Genomic DNA, 21,283 nt, shown 5'->3' with positions numbered 1-21,283 from the left:
CACAGACGGAGGGACTGGTGACCACAAAGTAACCTGCGGAGTACCCCAAGGATCAATACTAGGGCCACTGCTGTGGAACGCAATGTACGATCAAGGTAATTGGCTTTGCCGGCGATATTCGCGTTGAAGTATTGGAGAAAAACCGTTCGAGAAGCTAAGTGCCTTGGTAATGCATCTATTTGCACCAATGGCTCTCATCAGTTGGCCTGCATATTGCACACCACAAGTCGGAGGCCGTGCTAATATCCAGCCGCAAGCTGGATGGCTGCCAGGATACTAACGCGTATAATGCATGGGCCAAGACAGGGACGCAAGATAACTACCAGTCTTGGCCACGACGTTGATCACAACTGGCAACAACGCGCGTAGCCACGCGGTAATACCGCATGGCCTCCAGGATATTCACAACGTGAAGGGCGTGCCAAACAAATTTTTGGCATACCGATACAAGCTTACAAGACTAATACAAACCTGAAAAAATATTAAAAAATTGGGTCAACAAACATGCGCTGGCTGTATGTATCTGGAATCTTCTTGCTTAGTCTTAAGTTTCTTTCATATTTCCTGAGATCTTGACGTTCATACGAACGGACAGACTGCGATGGCCAGACCGACTCCGCTATTGATCCTGATCAGAAATATATTTATACTATATTGTCGAAAACGTTTCCTTCGGCCTGTTACATATTGTTCAACGAGTCTAGTTACCCTTTTACGCTACGACTAACGGGTATAACCAAAATAATTTTTCACTAAGGTAAGGCAGCCATTCTTTAGTTGTCAATAAATTCGACTGTGTAATTATGGCCGAGCTTCTTTTATTTATAATAATTCGCATTTGTTTGCCATTTACATTAATCCTTGGTAAGAATGTTAATTATATAATATTTAATACATAATCATTATTTTATTTTCATTTTGTAGTAACATGGATACGACCAGTTGGCCTATCCTATTTATATCTAGTTTCGTTTTTTGTATCACCATGGCTGCTGCAAACGAATAGCTTAAAACAACGAACCTTCTTAAATGTGTTTATAATATTTCTTTGTGTTTTAAGTACATTTTTCATTGTCGGCCACATTATTTTTAATTTGATAAATCTATTTTTTGTTAATCTAAGCTCAAAGAAATCCTTTTCATTTATCTTACGTCAATGTGGATTTCTATATTTTAAAGGCTTAAGGTAATAATTAAATTCCTTTTATAATCGTTATTTGTAGAGTAAAAGGGTGTACAAGATTAATCTAAAAGTATGTATATATAAAGTATACATATTCTTGATCAGGATCACTAGCCGAGTCGTTCTGATCATGTCTGTATGAACGCCTCGATCTCAGAAGCTATATAATTTGGATCGCTATTCTAGAAAAATGTTTAAATTTTAGCTGTGTAACGGGTTTCTGGTAGTCGGGAAGCTCGAATATACCTTTCTATCTTGTTCTATTTAAAAACAAATTTTTTATTTTAGTATTGTTTCTATTGCCCACTGGATACTTCCTGATGTTTTCGTTCTATTGAATACTATTGTTTTTTTTATTTGCTCTAAAATTAAATATAAAAGGCAAAAGAAAGTTTTTCAAAATGACGACGATGTGTTTTACAAAAAAAGTAAGGAATCAAAAGGTGCTTTAAAAGTTGCTGAGATAAATCGAATTTTGATCATTGTTTATATTCAATCTGTGCTAAAAACATGTAAGTACTAAGAATTCTAAAATTAGCTTGCAAGTAAAATTAATTTCTACAGCTCTTATTTTTTCTCTTATGGTGCTTTACTTTGCTGCAACTTTAAGACCTTCACTGCCAGGAAGCCTATACTTCTGTATGTTTATAATAGCTGGCACCTATTGGGCACTTTATCGCCAACGGTAGATATATTTCTTACAAAATCACATATTATCGATTTAAAAATATTTGAATTTTAGAAAAATGTACTATTCTGTTATATTTATGGTTGTGGCGCTTTTAGTACATATAACATGCATATTTGCTTATCAATTGCCAATTTTGCAAAGCTCAATTAATTGTGATAAATTTTGGACCAGGTCAGTAAATTCCATAGATAGTATTAGCCCTTTTTAAGGGCATTCGTTTATGTGTATAACTTAAGTTTCACCGCAGAGTTCTTGAAAATGTATAATTAGATTTACTTTTAAACAGGCTTATGGGAATGGAAATTTTATTTCGCCTTTTTAAAGATAATAAGAATGGAAAAATAATGGAATTAAATGCTCAACTAAATTTGGATTCATATTTAAGCCCTATTGCTTTAATGTTGGCTTACTTTGCAACAACGCTAAGCCTTATAAACCGTTCACAATACGAGATAACATTCAACACGATTCGAATGAATTTAGGACCCAAAACCAATAATATATATTCTAATAAACAACCTCCAAACGAGGAAAATCAAGAAATATCGATTGACATGAAACCTTCAATGCTTGAACAATTCTTTTATATACTTTGTGAACTCACATCATTTGTTTACCAAAATAGCTACATATTACTTAATATCATAATGATGGTAAATTACCTATTTTTAATTATTTTTTTCTTACTTATGTACATCCTAACACGACAAGTCACATTGTTTTCTCACTTCTAAATTCTAAGAATTTCCTCTTTGACTTTTCATACAATGCATTACTTAGTACATACCATTTATTATTACAAAATTTTTGATATTGATTTTAATTATAAATGTTAGATAAATATTTGAATACCCTCGCAGAGGGTTGCACTCTGTATAAAGTGGTTTTACCGGCCGAACAGATTATGACCTAGCTCAGGTCCCAAATCTAAAATACTGTTGTGATGCTAGCCTAGGGATTGAGAACGTGAAATCGTTTATACCCTAAACTGAAGGTGGCTTGAAAGGACCGATCAGCAGTTTTGGTTTGGCTAAGGATAGTTTTCATCCAACTGATGATCTCCTTTAAGTGCTAGATTCACAGTTCACAGACTTTTCCCCAATGAAACATCTTCAGATGTATTGTATACAAGACAAAACGAAAGCCGATAATATAAAACTGGAAAAATTATTTTTTTACACTAGGGACATTTCAACTTTTAAGACAAGAGAGAACGCTATAGTCGAGTTCCCCGACTATCTGATACCCGTTACTCAGATGGTGAAAGTGCGCAGGAGAGTCTTCAACACTGACAGTTTTAAGCGGTTTGTGGGCGTTAGAGTGGGAGTGGCAAAAAGTTTTTTGACAAATCTCTAGAAAATTACAAGACTAATATAAAAATGAAAAAATATCAAAACATTTTTCAAATGTGTGGGCGTGGCAGCTTTGGGCGGTTTGTGGGCGTTTGAGTGGGCGTGGCAAAAAGTTTTTTGGCAAATCGATAGAAATTTACAAGACTAATACAAAAAAAAAAATATCAAAACCTTTTTCAAAAGTGTGGGCGTGGCAGGTTTTGGCGGTTTGTGGGCGTTAGAGTGGGCGTGGCAACATAAATCGACAAACTTGCTGCGTCTATGTCTCTGAAGTCTGTATGCTTATTCTCAACTTTCTAGCTTTTATAGTTCCTGAGATCTCGACGTTCATACGGACGGACAGACAGACGGACAGACAGACAGACGGACAGACGGACAGACAGACGGACGGACAGACGGACATGGCCAAATCGACTCGGCTATTGATCCTGATCAAGAATATATATACTTTATGTGGTCGGAAACGCTTCCTTCTGCCTGTTACATTCTTTTCAACGAATCTAGTATACCCTTTTACTCTACGAGTAACGGGTATAATAATTCCTAAATTTTTGATGTTTTAGTAATTTTTGTTCGGATAGTGTGGTAAGTAAAATAGAAAAAGGGTCCGCGGAAATTAAACTTCTAGACCCAGTGGTCCATCCTCTTCTTCTATTTATACTTCTGTAACGGCGTCTGAGGCGTTTTGACCCAAACATACATTTCGGCCTTAAAGTATGCACTCAATTATATATGTAAATTGGGCATTGCCAATTGCATTTTGGCTGCGATCACACGCGATTTAATCGAGTGCGGTCTATAAAATTAATCAAAACCAGTGAAATAGTGCTTCTCCATACGAGGGAACATTTCTTTGATTTGGTTAAGTTGGCAAAAGGCAAGGTAGGCCACAAAATGCCAAGATTTTTCTGTCGTAATTTTGACAGCATCTTTGTTTCGCGACCATTTGGGAGTCTGCTGAGGAGAACCCTTTCAGACACAGCGGACAGTTAGTGCGAACTGTTTTCACTCATTAAGACTTACTTGTAAATAAATTCCAAAGGTTGAAAATCTTTATCATTTCTTTTTTATACCCTATATTCTGAAATAGTTTTTTCACCAGTTAAGGTTCTGGAACTCATATAGAGACATATTGACCAAACACAAAATATAGCGGAAATATTTTCGATTTCCTTTAGAATTAATTGGTTGCTGTTAAATTGTTTGCGACAAACAGAAGCGGAAGTAACTTTGGTTATTGTATCCTAGGAAAACAAGCAGAATTGTTCTCGAACGACACTCTGTCCGAAACGATTTCGCATATATCCTTCATACCCTTTGTTACTATTTTTCTATAAATCCCATAAAAGAACATTTCGGTAAACAATATTATATTCCACGGCAAGAGTAAATAACACAATCGAACTAATTTCAATCGTTATAATTATTCACTGATATATTTAGTTAAGCTAAGTTTATGTACAGGCGTGTGTGTGTGTGTATGTAAAAGAAAAATAGATAGTTAGACCGGCGGCGGGCGTTCAGCGTCGTGTGCAAATTCAGACTGAAATTTGGCCTCTCCTCCATTCTCCTTCTCCCCGTTGTTAGCGCTACCCAGAAACCAGCGAGCGATCAGCTGATCGCCGCTCTCCCGCAAATTGGGACAATCAGCAAACTGAACATTATCCTTTTTGTATACCCGTTATTAGTAGAGTAAAAGGGTATACTAGATTAGTTGAAAAGTAACGCTTCCTCTTTCCGTCCATATAAAGTATATGTCGTAGCGTCAATTGCTTCAGTATTCTTAGCACCTCGAGCAGCGCCAGTTCCCCGTTGGCGTCATCGTTCCACTTGTAGTCGTTTCACATATAATATCGTCTTGTGTACTACGAATATTTTACCAATACTGCCTTCTCTCCTTTTATGCACGCTCGCTCGTCGCCACAATCTATTGCGCAGCTTGCTCATGTGACACTTGCCATCCTGCTCTCTCGCACATACAGGAAAAAGCCAGTCCAGTCTCGCTCACACACTTCTTCAAGTGATGTACACAAAACGAATAAACGGAAGAGGCTACACACCAAACACGTAGGCACGGGTCACACTCAGTGAGAGAATTTACAGTTATTCCTCTTACCGACTCTCGGTGATATAAAGAACACAAGACAGCGATGACGGTTTTTCTGTTTTCTCTATTCTTCTTTATTGCAATTTTGGCACATACAATATTCATGTTGCTGTACTGAATTCAAATAATGCTACCAATGCTCCGACACGGCCAATCCTGACTTTTACACGCCCCCGAGTATAAATTTAGCAATTCATGCTGATATGCCCTGCTCAAGTATTTCTTCCTCTTTCTTAAAATCAATTTAAAACATAATTTTTACAACTGATTTAATATTCAAATCAATCAATTCAATCATATTCAAATAAAATGAATGTCCAGATAGCGCACCAAGTCTACCTATGTTTCTCGAAGAGGCCTTTTGGATCACGACGTTACACCTTTATGCGTCTGTTTCAACGCCAGTACCCTCTCTGGCACTGTCTCTTGCGTATGTTTCAACGCCACTTGTACCCTCACTGGTACCAATTGCATCTGTTTCAACGCCAGTACTCTCACTGACACTGTCTCTTGCGTATGCTTCAACGCCAGCATTTGCGTCTGTTTCAACGCCTCCACTAATCATATCCTCATCCATCTCCGCAGAAACTGTCTCGACCGGTAACGCCCTAAAACACTCATGAGGATACTTGTAGGTTCGCTTGCTTGTTAATGACTTCAAACAATATCGGTCTCCTTCAAGTAACTCGGTTATAACAAGCGGACCTTTAAATTTGGGATCTAGTTTGGTCTGATTTCTTTCTTCAGAACATGATCACCCACTTTATGCATTACGACGTTTGCCTTACTTTTATCGCTTCTTTCCTTATCATAATTAGCATGCTTGTGCTCTTAGATTCTGTGGATTATCATATTTTTCTTCAACAATATTCAATAGCATAATGGTCTTATGTCTTTTCCAATTAAAAGCTGTAACGGACTAAACTTAGTGACCTGATTGATTGTGCAATTTATTGCTAACTGAACCTCTTTTAATGCCTCTTGCCACAAACGCTGGCCTGTCTCCACCGCAGTTAGTAAACTTTTAAGGGTACTCATTACACGCTAGACCTGTCCATTCGCTCGACTAGCTCCTGTGGCAATTAAATACCACTCGATATTATGCACAGAGCAAAACTCCTTAAACTCAGATCCCGCAAAGCATCGTCACTAATCTGCTATGATACGGGATGGAACACCAAACAAAGAAATAACTGCCTTCACTGATACTATACAATTGGCTGCGTCTATCTTCAGAGTATGGTGTAAATAAACGTATTTTGTAAACGCATCTATAATGAGTATGTTATACTCTTTTTGGTCGTTCTTGCCACTTAGTTTACCCAACTTCGACCACTTGCTCAACTTATCTCTGGAGGACGACGCACCTACAAACAAACGTCCTTCAAAACAGGATATTCTTCTGCCAGCGTTTCCCGGCTATTTGTTCCGCCAAGATAAGTACGTGCCCTCATTTCTCACTGCCGGTCTACATCAGAGCTCCGAACATTTAATTTCGGTCGCACTGCTGTAAGACTATTTTCCGTGTCAATTCCACATCCGTGAATTTCTTCCGACACAACAGCAGGTGAGAAACTCAGTTTTCCTCATCGATCGACTTTTTTCTTTTCAATCCGTCTTCGCTTTGTTCCATTCTTTTTTTCGTACATCAACGAGCAAACGGTCATATATGTATGTATGTAACATACATATGGTCATATGTTCAAACGTCATACATATGTTCATATGATTATACATCATACATAGTTACATATATATTTATCCCATACATCCCAATACATATGTACACAATTATATGTCGAAGTAAGAAGTGAAATTGTGTGGTGAGAAAAAAAAGGCATAATTAATATCGGCCAACTTGTGTGCACTGTCTTCGGGAATTTCCTTGTTCGCCGGACAGTCCGCCGCGTTTGCGATATTTTTTTTCTCATCTTGGGTTTTGCCACATAATTTTTCTGTCCTTTTACAGACATTAAATACAGTCCACTTCTCGATGCTTTACTGTGCCCAGTACTGTTTACGAATTAATATATTTATAATAATAAATTATTAAATAACGAATTAATATAAATACAAACTAAAAGCGAGACAAAAACAACAACATTATTACAAATCTATAAGAGCGGGACCGCGATTGTTTTTTGTCCAGTTTCGAGTTAACCTCTGCAGAGACCGCGGTGTTGTTGTTTGTTCTTCCTCTATCTTTCTTCCCTTACGCACACACTGCTTGCCAACGGCATATCAATTCCACCGTTCCGGCTTCGCAATTCCGGCTTCTGAATTATTTATTCATTATTTTCGAATTACGGAACAAGATCAACCCCTCCTGGACCTAATTTGCTTTTCTGTCCCAACAGAATATAAGAAAACGTCCGAGCAACGAAATATTAATATTCGTATTCTCATATTCATGTCCGACGACATTCAGATCTCGGATCTTCTTGCCTACACTTCCGTTTCCAACGGGCACCATCCGCCCGCGCAACGTTCGCCAGTTTCGGATCTGCTCCGGAGCCGCGGCGCACATTTATTCGTGTGCCACACAGGTCGTGCCCTCGTCGTTCGCCGCCGGCGAGTATATTATTTTTGCCCGTTGGTTGTATATGCGGGCAAGCGTTTTCTAACCCATTTTTTGGCTTTTTCCGCCGTTTTAACATAACCCAGTTGTTTCAACCGGCTTCAGCGGCCGCATGCCATTTGGCTGTTCACGCAATTTATCTCCTCTTTCGCCGACGACAAGCTTTCCGCGCCTAGAGCATTAGTGTGACCGTATGGCCGCTTCTTCCAAGGCACCCGTTGCCCAAGTCAGGTGACAAGCCCTGATCAGCAGAAGTCGATTCTGAGAATGCCTACGGGAGGCGACAAGAAATCGCATACGATCCCTTCGATCTGCTTGGACAGGACCCAATCCGCATCTCCGCGGCCGTCTCAGTTTAATCCAAAGGCTGCCACCACCATTCAAAGGGCAATGTTTACTCGATCGGTCGAAAAAATGGCGCAAAGTGCGGTAGATGTCGCCCTAAAAAGGTTCATTGCCACGACGGACCGAGTTAGCTTAATCGAAGCTAACCTCCACACTCCGGGCGTCTCGGAACCTGAGAGATTTTCCCGGCAAATGTGCCGAGTCCATCTGGACGAAACCCGGGTCTTATGGGAAAATGTGAAGAAGGGCTTGATAGCTGCTCCGATCTCCTTTCCGTGTCCGCCAAGGATCCCGACACCTTTACAGTGCTGGAATCCATATACAGCTACTGTTATTCCGTCTATTCGAGGTGTGATGCCAATCTTCAGCAGATAATAGAAAAGGCGGCAGTCCAGTCCACTCAGGCTTCCGTCAGCCTGACTGTCAGTCGACGACAGGGTGTCGTCTACCGCCAGTGGACACCGAAGTTTTCGATGGCTCACATTCCGAGACCTTTTCACCGCGATATATATCCAAAATCCCCGTCTCACACCGTTGGAATGGTTGTTTCACCTGCTTGCCAAGACGAGTGGCGATGCAGACGTGATTGTGTCGAAAGCACCGGTGACGAATGAAGGGTTTAGTTCAGCGTGGCGAGGCCTTACGGATCGCTATGAAAATATCCGCTTGCTGGTTAACAGCCACTTGAAGATTTTACACAGCCTCCCAACTGTCCACCAAGAGTCCGGGACCGCCTTAAGAGACTTACAGAGCACAATTCAAAGCTGTTTGACAGCCTTGAAGACGTTCTCCATTCCAGTTGAGGCTTGGGATTGCCTCTTGGTGTTTATGGTGTACGCAAAACTTCCTAAAACCACACTATTCTTGTGGGAGCAATCCATCCACAACAAGGCCGAAATTCCAACTTGGAATGAGATGGATGCGTTCCTGACCGAGCGCCATCGTTCTCTGGAGGCCGTCGACGACGTCCGGCCTAGCGTTCCAGGGAGAACCACCCTATTCGCTTATGTCCACGGTTCCTCGACATGGATGTGAATGGTCGCTCCGACTACATCAAAAGAAGGCAGCTCTGCCTGTACTGTTTCTCGAGGACTCGCTGGACCAGCACCAGAATGACGCTGTGATCCAAGAACACCTTGACTTAGGTCACATAGCCTGTCCACTCCAATGTTCCTCGTCACTGTGTAGTTGTGTAGGTAGTTCAATTCGTATTTTTACCAGTACTGATTTTCGCTTCTCTCTCCGTCCGATTCCACCAGTCATATCAAGCACGATGTCTCCACGTCCGCGCAGCGCAACCGCATTGGAAAGCAGATGTACTCGAGGTACCAACTCCTACCGTTGCCGAGTCTGCAGTGGGAGCCACCCGTTACTGAGATGCCGCCGATTTCTGCGCTTGAGTGCCGTGAAGCGGCTACGGGCTGTCCTCGCCAATCTGTACTGCCCACGAACACTCCGACGAAACGTGTCGACGAGGGGACTGCTGCAAAACGTGCGGGCAACGAGTGCCAGTCGCGTCAGGAGGCGCGCCGGCCGCTGAGCCACAGCCCGCGGAACTCGTCAGCCACACCACGGGCCCCAGCCGCTCCTCGGCTCCCGTCCGCCGCTCCACGGCGTTCTCCAGCCGCTCCTCGGCTCCCGTCCGCCGCTCCACGGCGTTGTTCAGCCGCTTGTCGGCAATCGCTTGGCGCTTTCCGTTACAGCGTCTCTGTTACAGCGACACAGCGTCAACCTACTACCGACTGCTATGGTGCAGATTAATACCGGGACTCAGGTCTTCGACACGGCGGCGCTTATCGACAGCAGCGTTCAGACTGCCAACGGCCAGAGTTGGGGATGAGCAGGTTTGCTCGGCCACCGTGAGCTCCAAACGGGACAACAGCGTCCGGTTCGAGCTGGTTTTGAAGGTCTAACTCCGCGTGCGCATTCGTACTTCAATCCGGGAGCTGAGCGAGACAGTGCGGGCTCACTTCCGGGACATTTCCTTGGCCGACGAGCGGTTCTACCTACCCGCTACGATCTCCGTGGTCCTGGGAGCGGACCTGTATTCGCGAGTGATGCAGCCAGGCTTCCTGAAGATCCAGGACTGACTGCCGGTTGCCCAGAGCACCGTTTTCGGATGGGTCGTGTCTGGAGCCTGCCACCAGCCATAGCAAGGACCATGTTGCAACCCGGGTGATTGCAAGGGGGGGCGGAATGTTTATGTGAGGGGCCACTGTATGGCCTCTGCGCACAGAGCTTTCGCTCTCGTCCGCGCTCGCCCCTCTTGTCCGCACTTACGCTCTCGCTCTCATCCGAGCTCGCGCTCTCCAAGCTCACCCGATCACCCGAGCCCGCTTTAGCGATGTAAAGCGGGTAAGAGCGCCGCTCTAGTTTTATGTATGCACCCGAATAAATCACACATATGCCCACGACGCCCCCGCTTCTTGTGCTTCTTCTTCGGTGGTTCTTTTTTCGACTTTTCGTTTTGCACCGTGGGAATTTTTCCCAACTTCGACCACTTGCTCAACTTATCTCTGGAGGGCGACGACCCCCTACAAACAATGGTTTTTATCGTTTATCATGTGCATGAGTATCGCAGCATAACCCACAGAGCTAGCATCTGTATGAAGCTCAACCGGATATTGTGGATCGAAAATTGTTAATACCGGGCTACGGGTCAATGCAAAGATTATCTCCTTTCTCAATCGTCATGATATTCCTTCCAATCAAAACTATTATGGTCTTTAGAAGTAAGACAAAATAAAGGCTTTAACGTTTCAGAGAATTTGGGCACGATTGGTCAAAAGTATGATGCTAATCCAATAAACTGTATTAGCTGCGTAACCGTTTGCGGAGGTGGCAATTCAACTAATTGAGGATTACGTCCAAGCTTACCTGCCTCTACTTCGTATCCGAGATACTCATTTTTATACCCGTTACTCGTAGAGTAAAAGGGTATACTAGATTCGTTGAAAAGTATGTAACAGGCAGAAGGAAGCGTTTCCGACCATATAAAGTATATATATTCTTGATCAGGATAAGTAGCCGAGTCGATCTGGCCATGTCCGTCTGTCCGTCCGTCTGTCTGTCCGTCTGTCCGTATGAACGTCGAGATAAGGAACTACAAAAGCTATAAAGTTGAGATTAAGAATACAGACTCCAGAGACATAGACGCAGCGCAAGTTTGTCGATTCATGTTGCCACGCCCACTCTAACGCCCACAAACCGCCCAAAGCTGCCACGCCCACACTTTTGAAAAATGTTTTGATATTTTTTCTTTTTTGTGTTAGTCTTGTAAATTTCTATCGATTTGCCAAAAAACTTTTTTACACGCCCACAAACCGCCAAAAACTGTCAGTGCTGAAGACTCCTTCGCACTTTCACTAGATGAGTAACGGGTATCAGATAGTCGGGAAACTCGACTATAGCGTTCTCTCTTGTTTGATTTTAAAAATGTACATTGTTCGAAATTAAATGAGAATACAGCTTGAATGACAGTTTCTATGACTGTCTGTAATTCTGTAATTTGGAATTTATCCGACACTGTATTAGCATTTAGATCTTTATAGTCGACGCATAAGCGATCAATTCCGTTTTTCTTTCTTACCAATAAAATTTGACTCGCAAATGGGGAACGGCTCTGTCTTATAATATTTGCCGCCAACAATTCGTCAATCTTTGCACGAACAGTTTGCTTCTCACCTACACTAAGCCTATATGGTCGCCTTTGTACGGTTTTATTTGGATATATTATACGAATTTCTAACTGACCTGTGTTAACTTGTGTCTTTGGAACTCCTGAGATAAAGTGTTCCATGTATGGTTTCAAAACGTTTATTAAACGGCCCTTGTCAGCTTCCATCAACTCTACATTTTCGTTAATACAATCTTCATATGTTTTGAGTTCAGTTACAACATTAATCAGTTTTACTTTATAAATGCAGAATCTGTCTGACTTAACGTCACTCCGAAACCTGGACTTAAAATCTTCCTGCCTATCATGATATCGTGTTTCAAGTACTTGTCTATAATGACATGAAATAACATTTCCAGGATAAAGTTATTAATGGTAACATTGGTCATTGCGTAGAGCTACATACAGAATCGTTTCCAATACCCTTAAGCATTACTACATTATGAAGTCTTTTCCAGAGAATTTTCCAGCAGCGCGTTCCTTAATGAGTGAACACTCGGCTCCGGAATCAAATCAAAAATCAACGAACTCACCAGAATGAACGAACCTTTTGGTTCCATTACCAAACATATGTTAACTCTTTTCAGTGCATGGTCCAATCAAAGGGCACCCAGTAGAAATGTGTCCAGCCTGTCCACACAACGCCTCCAGCCGCTTCCCGATGATTGTGATTCCCGATTTTTCTTCTGGCGGCAGTCTGCGATTTTGTGCCCTGACTTTCCCCATTAATGGCAAATTGAAAATTTCTGTTCCTTCCTTTCTGGCCCCAACGTTGTGTCTGCCTTCGAAGTCTCTTGCCCGATTTCTTATACCTACAACTGTTTCTGAAATTCGCTACGCGACTTGATGTTTGTGGTGCACACAATCTTTTTCAGTCTGCTGACCATTTGCGCAGTATGCGCACGTACAACTGACACCAACAATTCCTCGCGCTCCATATTTCTCATTTTCGTCATTAGCGAAGTGACGAGTCGGCTTGCATACGACGACATGCACTCTCCAATCCCTGGCCGTCCTTCCAGCAGCTTGAGAAGTTTTGATGCAACTGTTTCTACGCCGACAAATCTTTGCGTAAATAGTTGCTTGATTTCAACACAAGTCATGCCAGGAAAACAGATCTGTGAAAGCCATTGCGATAAACTGCCCTCCAAAGCTTTGCTGAGAGCAATCACAAGTGCACTACCCTGAAGTAGGTTTTCGATAAAAATCATGTCGGCCGTAATACTCCAAGCACATGGATCGGCGCCAGCAGCTTCGGGATTATATTTTGGTAAAAACACCGTCTTTGGCTCACGAGGCGCTGCGCTAGCCTGCATTGTTCGCAGCAACTCCATAAAATTTATATTTTGTTGCTCCAAAATTTGGCGCAACTCACAGTTAGGGAGTCGAATCCCACTTCTGATGTCGAAGCGTCAATTGCTTCAGTATTCTTAGCACCTCGAACAGCGAGCCCCGTTCCCTTCGTTGGCTCCCTTCGTTCCACTTGTAGTCGTTTCACAATTAATATCGTCTGTGTACTACGAATATTCTACCAAGACTGCCTTCACTCTTTTCAAAATCTATTGCGCAGCTTGCTCATGTCGCACTTGCCATCCTGCTCTTTCGCACACTCAGCAAATAGCCAGTCCAGTCTCGCTCACACACTTCTTCAAGTGATGAACACAGAACGAACCAACGGAAGAGGCTACACACCAAACACGTAGGCAAGGGTCACACTCAGTGAGAGAATTTACAGTTAGTCCTCTTACTCTCGGTGATATAAAGAACACAAGACAGCAATGACCGTTGTTCTGTTTTCTATATTCTTCTTTATTACAATTTTAGCACATACAATATTTATGTTGCTGTACTTAATTCAAATAATGCTACCAATGCTCCGACATATATATACTCTTGATCAGGATCAATAGCCGAGTCGATCTGACCTTGTCCGTCCGCATGAACGTCGAGATCTTAGAAACTATAAAAGATAGAAAGTTGAGATAAGCATACAGAGAGACATACATAGGCGCAGCACAAGTTTGTCGATTCATGTTGCCACGCCCACTCTAGCGCCCACAAACCGCCCAAAACTGCCACGCCCACACTTTTGTAAAATGTTTTTATATTTTTTCATTTTCGTATTAGTATTATACATTTTTATCGATCTGCAGAAAATTTGTTTGCCAAGCCCACTCTTACGCCCACAAAACGACCAAAACTGCCTCGCCCACACTTTTGAAAAATTTTTCAATATTTTATCATTTTCTTATTAATGTTGTAAATTTCTATCGATCTGCAGAAAAGCTTTTTGCCACGCCCACCCTTTCGACCACAAACCAACCAAAACTGCCACGCCCACAATTTTAAAAAATGTTTCGATATTTTGTTAGTCTATAAAGTATATTTTATATTTTTATATGTTGCCGAATGGATATAATAATTTTTAACAATCAAAAGGTTTAGGATTAATTCTAAGAATATATTTAAAAAATTGTTTGTTATAAAACAAGTGAAGAAATTTGCAAAATCGAAGTCCCTAAATAAAAGTAATCTGCTGTTGATTAAAGCTTAAAACAAAAGATAATGCTATAGTCGAGTTCGTCGATTATCTCATTTACTGCTACTCCTAGTCAGAGGCAAACAATTACGGACTTTAAAACATTATAAAGGTATATCAATCCCGCCCCTCACAAAGGCATGCCAATTTTCCGTATCTCCTTATAATATGAGGTTTTTACATATGTATATAGGCCTCAGGGCCCCCAACCATGGTGGCAAAAAATAGACACAGCCCCAATATCCTCCGCTGGTAATCCAATCTTTCATTCCGAATGTGACTTTAACTTAATCCGCTTCCAAGACGCAGATAATTTTTGGATCAATATTAAGCAATTGCAATTATTTAAATTGCACTTTAGGGATAGCTGACCTCCTTTTTTCAGATGTCAAATGCAGTGTGTTATATTCATTCCGTCCTCGCAAACCACCATTGCAGGATACACTGTCGAGCAGCACGTGCAAATCATAAAACTGTTTTATGAAAATGGGTCTTCAATTCGAGAAACGTTGCACCCTTTACGGTCGCAATCAAATACAGTCCGCAACCGTGCAATGCATCTGTAAGAACTCAGTTAAAGGCTTCTGTAAGCATTACCTGAAATGCTTTGGTAAGCATTACCTAAAAAGCTTCTAGATGCATTCCCTGAAAGGCTTCTGAATGCATTCCCTGAAAGGTTTTAGGATGCTTGTTTTATAATTTCAGTATCAGTAGCGTTGTTGATTTTTCCTGGTAGAGGAAAGGCAATCATTTGCATCTGGTAGAGAAAAGCCAAGAACTTCAATATATAGAAAATATACATAAGTACATACAACTGTATTACCATGCTGGTAATAAAGAATAAAGAAAATAAAGCTGAAAAGAAAAAAAGCGTTTCCGACCATATAATGTATATATATTCGAGTCGATCAGGCCATGTCCGTCTGTCCGTATGAACGTCGAGATCTCAGAAACTACAAAAGCTAGAAATTTAAGAAACAGAGACATAGACGCAGCGCAAGTTTGTTGACCACTGTTGCCCCGACCACTCTAACTCTTACATTAGAAAAATGTTTTGATATTTTTCCCCTTTTTTGTTTGAGTTGTCAGTGTTGAAGAGCCTCCTGCGCTCTTTCACTAGCTGAGTAACGGGTATCAGATTGTCGGGGAACTCCACTATAGCGTTCTCTCTTGTTTTATTTATATTTTTATTATTATTCTTTTAAAGCTTATATAATATATAACGAAAACCTCTAAGCTGATCGTCTTTTCTGGTGATATACCCGCACGCATTTTAGTCCAGCTCTATCTCGTCAGTGAGTGTGATGGTGTTATTTAGACGTTGCGACAAATGGGTGCTCAGTAACATCTGTACAAATTAAAAGTGTATGCGTGCGAACCGGCAACAAGCCTAAATAAGTCGTCTCTAGTGGTAGTTATGCAAAAAGATAGAAGGATTACTAGGGAGTTTCTCTTAGTGCACACCCCAGGATGGTATTGGGGGTGTTAGGTGCCGACCCTGCCATGGCCAACGCGATTCCACAAAATTCTGCATTAAGCCCCTTGTTTTAATATTGGATTGTATTCGATAAAAATAAGAGGGCTGCTAGATAGGGCTTAATGATAAAAATAAAAATATTTATCTACGAAAATGGTTTTATTGTTCTATAAAATATTCTCCATCAAGATTTATACACTTTTGCACGCGCTTAAACCAATTTTCGAAGACTTTTTCCACTCCGATTGAGATACCTTCAAAACAAGGTTTTTGAATGCTTCAACAGCATCTTCTGACGTTGACCACGCATTATTTTCTTGTTTTGCAGCGCGATCGTATTTTTCTAGCATTTCTTTACATCAATCCACACGAGCGATTGTCAAATTGTGCGGGATCCAACGGGAACAAACCTTTTTTACGGCCAGGTGTTCATGCAATATCGAATGTATGCTGGTGGAAGAAAAGCATAGGCATGCCTCTATCTGAAGGTATGTTACATGACGGTCTTGCATTATCAGTTCACGTACGGCATGAATGTTTTCTGTCACAACGGCTGTTTTTGGACGACCGTCAGGGAATTCGTCTTTGAGCGAGCGATGCTTCCTTAGCACCTTCTGAAACGGCTCTGCCTTAAACTAGGATCCATTATCCGACACTATAGTTTCAGGAACGCATAAATGAAATATATGAATCAGATTAAACAGATGACTCAATTTTTTTAACAGCCTTTATTAAAACCAACTATAATAATAAATATTGCAATGTTACCACTGCGCGATCGAGGATATGGGCCAATTAAGTCCATATTGAAAAGGCTTTTGCGACTCTGGCGCTAGTGCCAAAGGAGGTCTTAAAGGGCTATTTGGTGCCTTAGTGGACATACAACTATATATTATATATATGATTTTACGTCACCCACCAAACCAGGCCAGTAAGAGAACCCTCGAATCCGTTCCAGTGTCTTGTGCACGCCACCGTGAGCTGACAGAGGATGATCATGCTCATCTTGGAACGTCACCTACTAACTGCACTGGAACTCAAAGTTTCCAAATGTATACATTATGAAGTGGCTCACCAGTTACATGCTCTGATCGTCGGTAAACTAAATTGTCCACGACCTTTATGTCTGGAAATTTAGAATTATTGGCACTTTCTATTATTAAATATTCAGGACTTCGAAAGTGTTTGGAAGTGAGATCTACTAACAATGCATGAGACGCTCCAATACTTGCAAACTCGTCTTCGTTGACTCTGAAAAGAGCATCCGGGACCTAGGTTAAGCGATCCTCGGCGGTGTTCTATTTTTAATATGAACGCTTGTAAGAGCCCACCTTGCCAGAAAGAAATAAGGTTCTGTTTAAGCCATCAACCACTTGAGAGAAGCATGATCTGTGACAATGTTAAAATCATGGCCTTCTACTTAAGGACGAAACCTCTTAACACTTACTATAGCTGCCAGACACTCTTGTTCGGTCAACGAATAGTTTTTCTGTGCCTTGTTTAGCTTTTTTGAGACGAAAGCGATTGCGTTTCAGCTCCAAAAATGCCTAATGTCGTTCTTCACTCATTGTAAACTATCGTGTTGTTTTTAGCAAGTCGGTTAAGGGAACAGATAGTGCCGCAAAATTCTCAATAAATTTGCAATACCAGCCTGCCAGTCCTAAAAAGCTTCTCAAACTTTTTAGAGTATTGGGTAGCGGAAACTTTTCAATTGCCGACACTATTTCTGAGTCTGTGCGTATCACGTCCTCACTGATCACGTGCCCTAAGTACTTAACTTCTTGCACGCAGAAATGACTTACCTGATCCATAAGACGCGACATAGTTAGAAATGGTAAAATGGACGCCCTGGGATGGTGAACGCGGTTTTACCCTTGGATTCTGGGTGTAAAGGGATCTGCCAAAATGCGTCCTTTAGATCCAAGCTACTTATGTAGACCGCTTTAGGCAACCGGCTAAGGATACCTTCAATCTGCGCAAGTGGATATGCGTCTTTGACAGTAACTGCATTCACTTTTCGGCTGTCGAGGCAGAAGCTCACTTTTCCCTGTTCTTGAACCAGGACAACTGGCGAAGACCACGCGCTGTCTGACTTCACTATGACCCCGAGCTGCAGCATTCGATCAACTCCACCATATATCAGCCTTTCAATGATTGGTGACACTGGAAAGTAGCGCTGCTTTGTGGTCACCTTTAGCGTCACCTACATCGATTTGATAAGAAAGAAGACTTGTCTTTCCCAGCACAGGGAGTACATAAGACGGGAATTGATCCACAATTTCTTGTAAGGTTTTCTTCTGATCCTCAGTTAGGTTATGAGCATTTGGCTCTAAAATTCCAATCTCTGGAGGCAATAAGTCGAACAGTTTCCAGAAATCATCGCCTAGGTACGTGTTCTGCCTTAACGAAGGAACAATATATAAACTAATAGGCTTTCTTTGACCCTTGTACTCTATGTCTGTATATAATTTACCTACTATGTTTTGTTTGTTGCCATCTGCTGTAGAAATATTATTAAAGACGAATTGTGATTTCCTGTGCAAAGTTCCCACCAATACAGCTTATCGCTGCCCCTGTATTCAATAGTCCTTGGACTTCTTTGTCTATGATCTAGAGCATTGCGAATGGACGCTAGTCAACGCATTAATTACGAAGAGCGTTTTAATCTTTCCAGAATCGTTTTCGCCTTCTTGTGTTTCCTGATTTGTTTAAACTTCTAAGATTGCTAGGGTAAGAAGAATTTATCCTAGCGTTTTCACTATCATTGAGTCTTTGATGCCATCCCACTGCGGCGGAATCCCCAGGAGTGTTGGAGACGCCAATTGGGACTACTGTTGCTCGTGAGCGGTGTTCGTCGACTGAGTTGTCTGAACACACCGAGAACGAGCGCCTTGGATGTTCAGATGAACGTTTTTTAGGTATCTTTGGCACGATGGTTTATACGTATTGCGTGCGCCGCACCCATAGCAGAACACCTTTCTGGAAGCCGTGCAGTCCTGGCATCTATGACCTTTCTTTTTGAAATTCCAGCATATTAAGGATATGGCTTCTACTGAACCATCATATACCTCAAACAATATTTCCAGCAGAGCTTTTTCTCCACATTGACAATCCAAACTATCAGTTAACTAAACCACCGCATCGTAAAAAGGTAAAAAGCGATTATCAACATCAGTTCTATTGTCTCTAAACTGGCGGCGCAGTGCAACGCATAATTCATTCCATTGAACGGTTCGAACTGATTTATGATATCACCAGTAAAAGTCATCTGCTTTTCCTTCAAACAATGCGCTTGCAGTGCCACAGAAAACTGAAATTTCCCCCAAGCGTTTGGTGGTCAAAGCCTGCACGCTTTATAAGTTAAAACAAGAGAGAACGCTATAGTCGAGTTCCCCGACTATCTGATACCCGTTACTCAGCTATTCGAAGTGCGAAGGAGAGTCTTCAGCACATACAGTTTTTGGCGGTTTTGTGGGCGTTAGAGTGGGCGTGGCAAAAAGTTTTTTGGCAAATTGATAGAAATTTACAAGACTAATACAAAAATGAAAAAAAATCAAAACATTTTTCAAAAGTGTGGGCGTGGCAGCTTTGGGCGGTTTGTGGGCGTTAAAGAGGGCGTGACAAAAAGTTTTTTGGCAAATCGTTAGAAATTTACAAGACTAATACAAAAATGAAAAAAAATCCAAACATTTTTCAAAAGTGTGGACGTGGCAGTTTTGGGCGGTTTGTGGGCGTTAGAGTGGGTGTGGCAACATGAATCGACAAACTTGCGCTGCGTCTATATCTCTGGAGTCCGTATGTTTAATCTCAACTTTCTAGCTTCTGTAGTTCCTGAGATCTCGACGTTCATACGGACGGACAGACAGACGGACAGACAGACGGACAGACGGACGGACAGACGGACATGGCCAGATCGACTCCGCTGTTGATCCTGATCATGAATTATATGGTCGGAAACGCTTCCTTCTGCCTGTTACATACTTTTCAACGAATCTAGTATACCCTTTTAATCTACGAGTAACGGGTATAAAAACAGAATACTGAATAAGATGTTTGATGTTGAAAAAAGCCACGAGAAGTTGAAGTGAGGAGAAATAATCAAGAATTGTCATTAAAATTTATACTATTAAAACTAGCATCATCTGACTTATCATTTATACTCAAGAAAAAGCTCTTGACTTATAGCTGACCGTTTTGGCGGTTTGCAGTTGTTAGAGTGCGCGTGGCTAAAAGCTTTTGGGAAATCGAGAAAAACTTTACAAGACTAACAAAAATGTGAAAAATATTTCAAAAGTATGGGCGTGGTAGTTTTTTGCGGTTTGTGAGCGTTGGGGTAGGCGAGGATATAAGTTTTTCTGCTGATTGATAGAAATTTTCAATACTAATAAAAAAATATAAAAACATTTTTCAAAAGTGTGGTAGTGGCAGTTTTGGGCCGTTTGTGGGCGTTAAAGTGGGCGTGGCAACATGAATCGACAAATTTGCGCTACATCTATGTCTTTGGAGTGTGCCTCCTTGATCTCCACGTTCTAGCTTTTATAGTTTCTGAGTTCTCGACGTTCATACGGACAGACAGACGGACGGACGGACGGAAATGGCCAGGTCGACTCGGCTATTGAGTCTGAACAAGAATATATATAGTCTATATGGTCGGAAACGCTTCCTTCTGCCTGTTACATACTTTTCAACGAGTCTAGTACTAATACTCTTTTACACTACGAGTAACGGGTATAACTAGCTTAACATAGAAATATTTTAATGTTTATACCCGTTACTCGTAGAGTAAAAGGGTATACTAGATTCGTTGAAAAGTATGTAACAGGCAGAAGGAAGCGTTTCCGACCATATAAAGTATATATATTCTTGATCAGGATCAGTAGCCGAGTCGATCTGGCCATGTCCGTCTTTCCGTCCGTCTGTCCGTCCGTCTGTCCGTCTGTCCGTATGAACGTCGAGATAAGGAATTACAAAAGCTAGAAAGTTGAGATTAAACATACGGACTCCAGAGACATAGACGCAGCGCAAGTTTGTTGATTCATATTGCCACGCCCACTCTAACGCCCACAAACCGCATAAAACTGCCACGCCCACACTTTTGAAAAATGTTTTGATATTTTTTCATTCTTGTATTAGTCTTGTAAATTTCTATTGATTTGCCAAAAACTTATTGCCACGCCCACTCTAACGCCCACAAACCGCCCAAAACTGCCACGCCCACAATTTTGAAAAATGTTTTGATATTTTTTCATTTTTGTATTTGACTTGTATATTTCTATCGATTTGCCAAAAAACTTTTTGCCACGCCCACTTTAACGCCCTCAAATCGAAAAAAACT

The 21,283-nt window shown here is 41.5% G+C and overlaps 1 protein-coding gene across 1 annotated transcript in view; it reads left to right on the top strand.

Annotated features, from left to right (window-relative positions):
• Window positions 1-1,617: 1,617 nt before the first annotated feature.
• The window catches only part of LOC122621349 (piezo-type mechanosensitive ion channel component), an 831,372-nt gene continuing 811,706 nt past the window's right edge, over window positions 1,618-21,283 (top strand). Inside the window, exons 1-4 of the mRNA XM_043799189.1 lie at window positions 1,618-1,695; window positions 1,748-1,868; window positions 1,926-2,045; window positions 2,161-2,527. Of these exons, the coding sequence (XP_043655124.1) occupies window positions 1,765-1,868; window positions 1,926-2,045; window positions 2,161-2,527 (591 nt within the window). The 5' untranslated portion in view covers window positions 1,618-1,695; window positions 1,748-1,764. The remainder of the gene's footprint in view (window positions 1,696-1,747; window positions 1,869-1,925; window positions 2,046-2,160; window positions 2,528-21,283) is intronic.

This window comes from Drosophila teissieri, chromosome 3R (assembly GCF_016746235.2).
Source record: "Drosophila teissieri strain GT53w chromosome 3R, Prin_Dtei_1.1, whole genome shotgun sequence".
NCBI classification, from domain to species: Eukaryota; Metazoa; Arthropoda; class Insecta; order Diptera; family Drosophilidae; genus Drosophila; species Drosophila teissieri.
The sequence above is the reverse complement of the archived record's forward strand: the minus strand, read 5'-3'. Positions and strand labels throughout refer to the sequence as shown.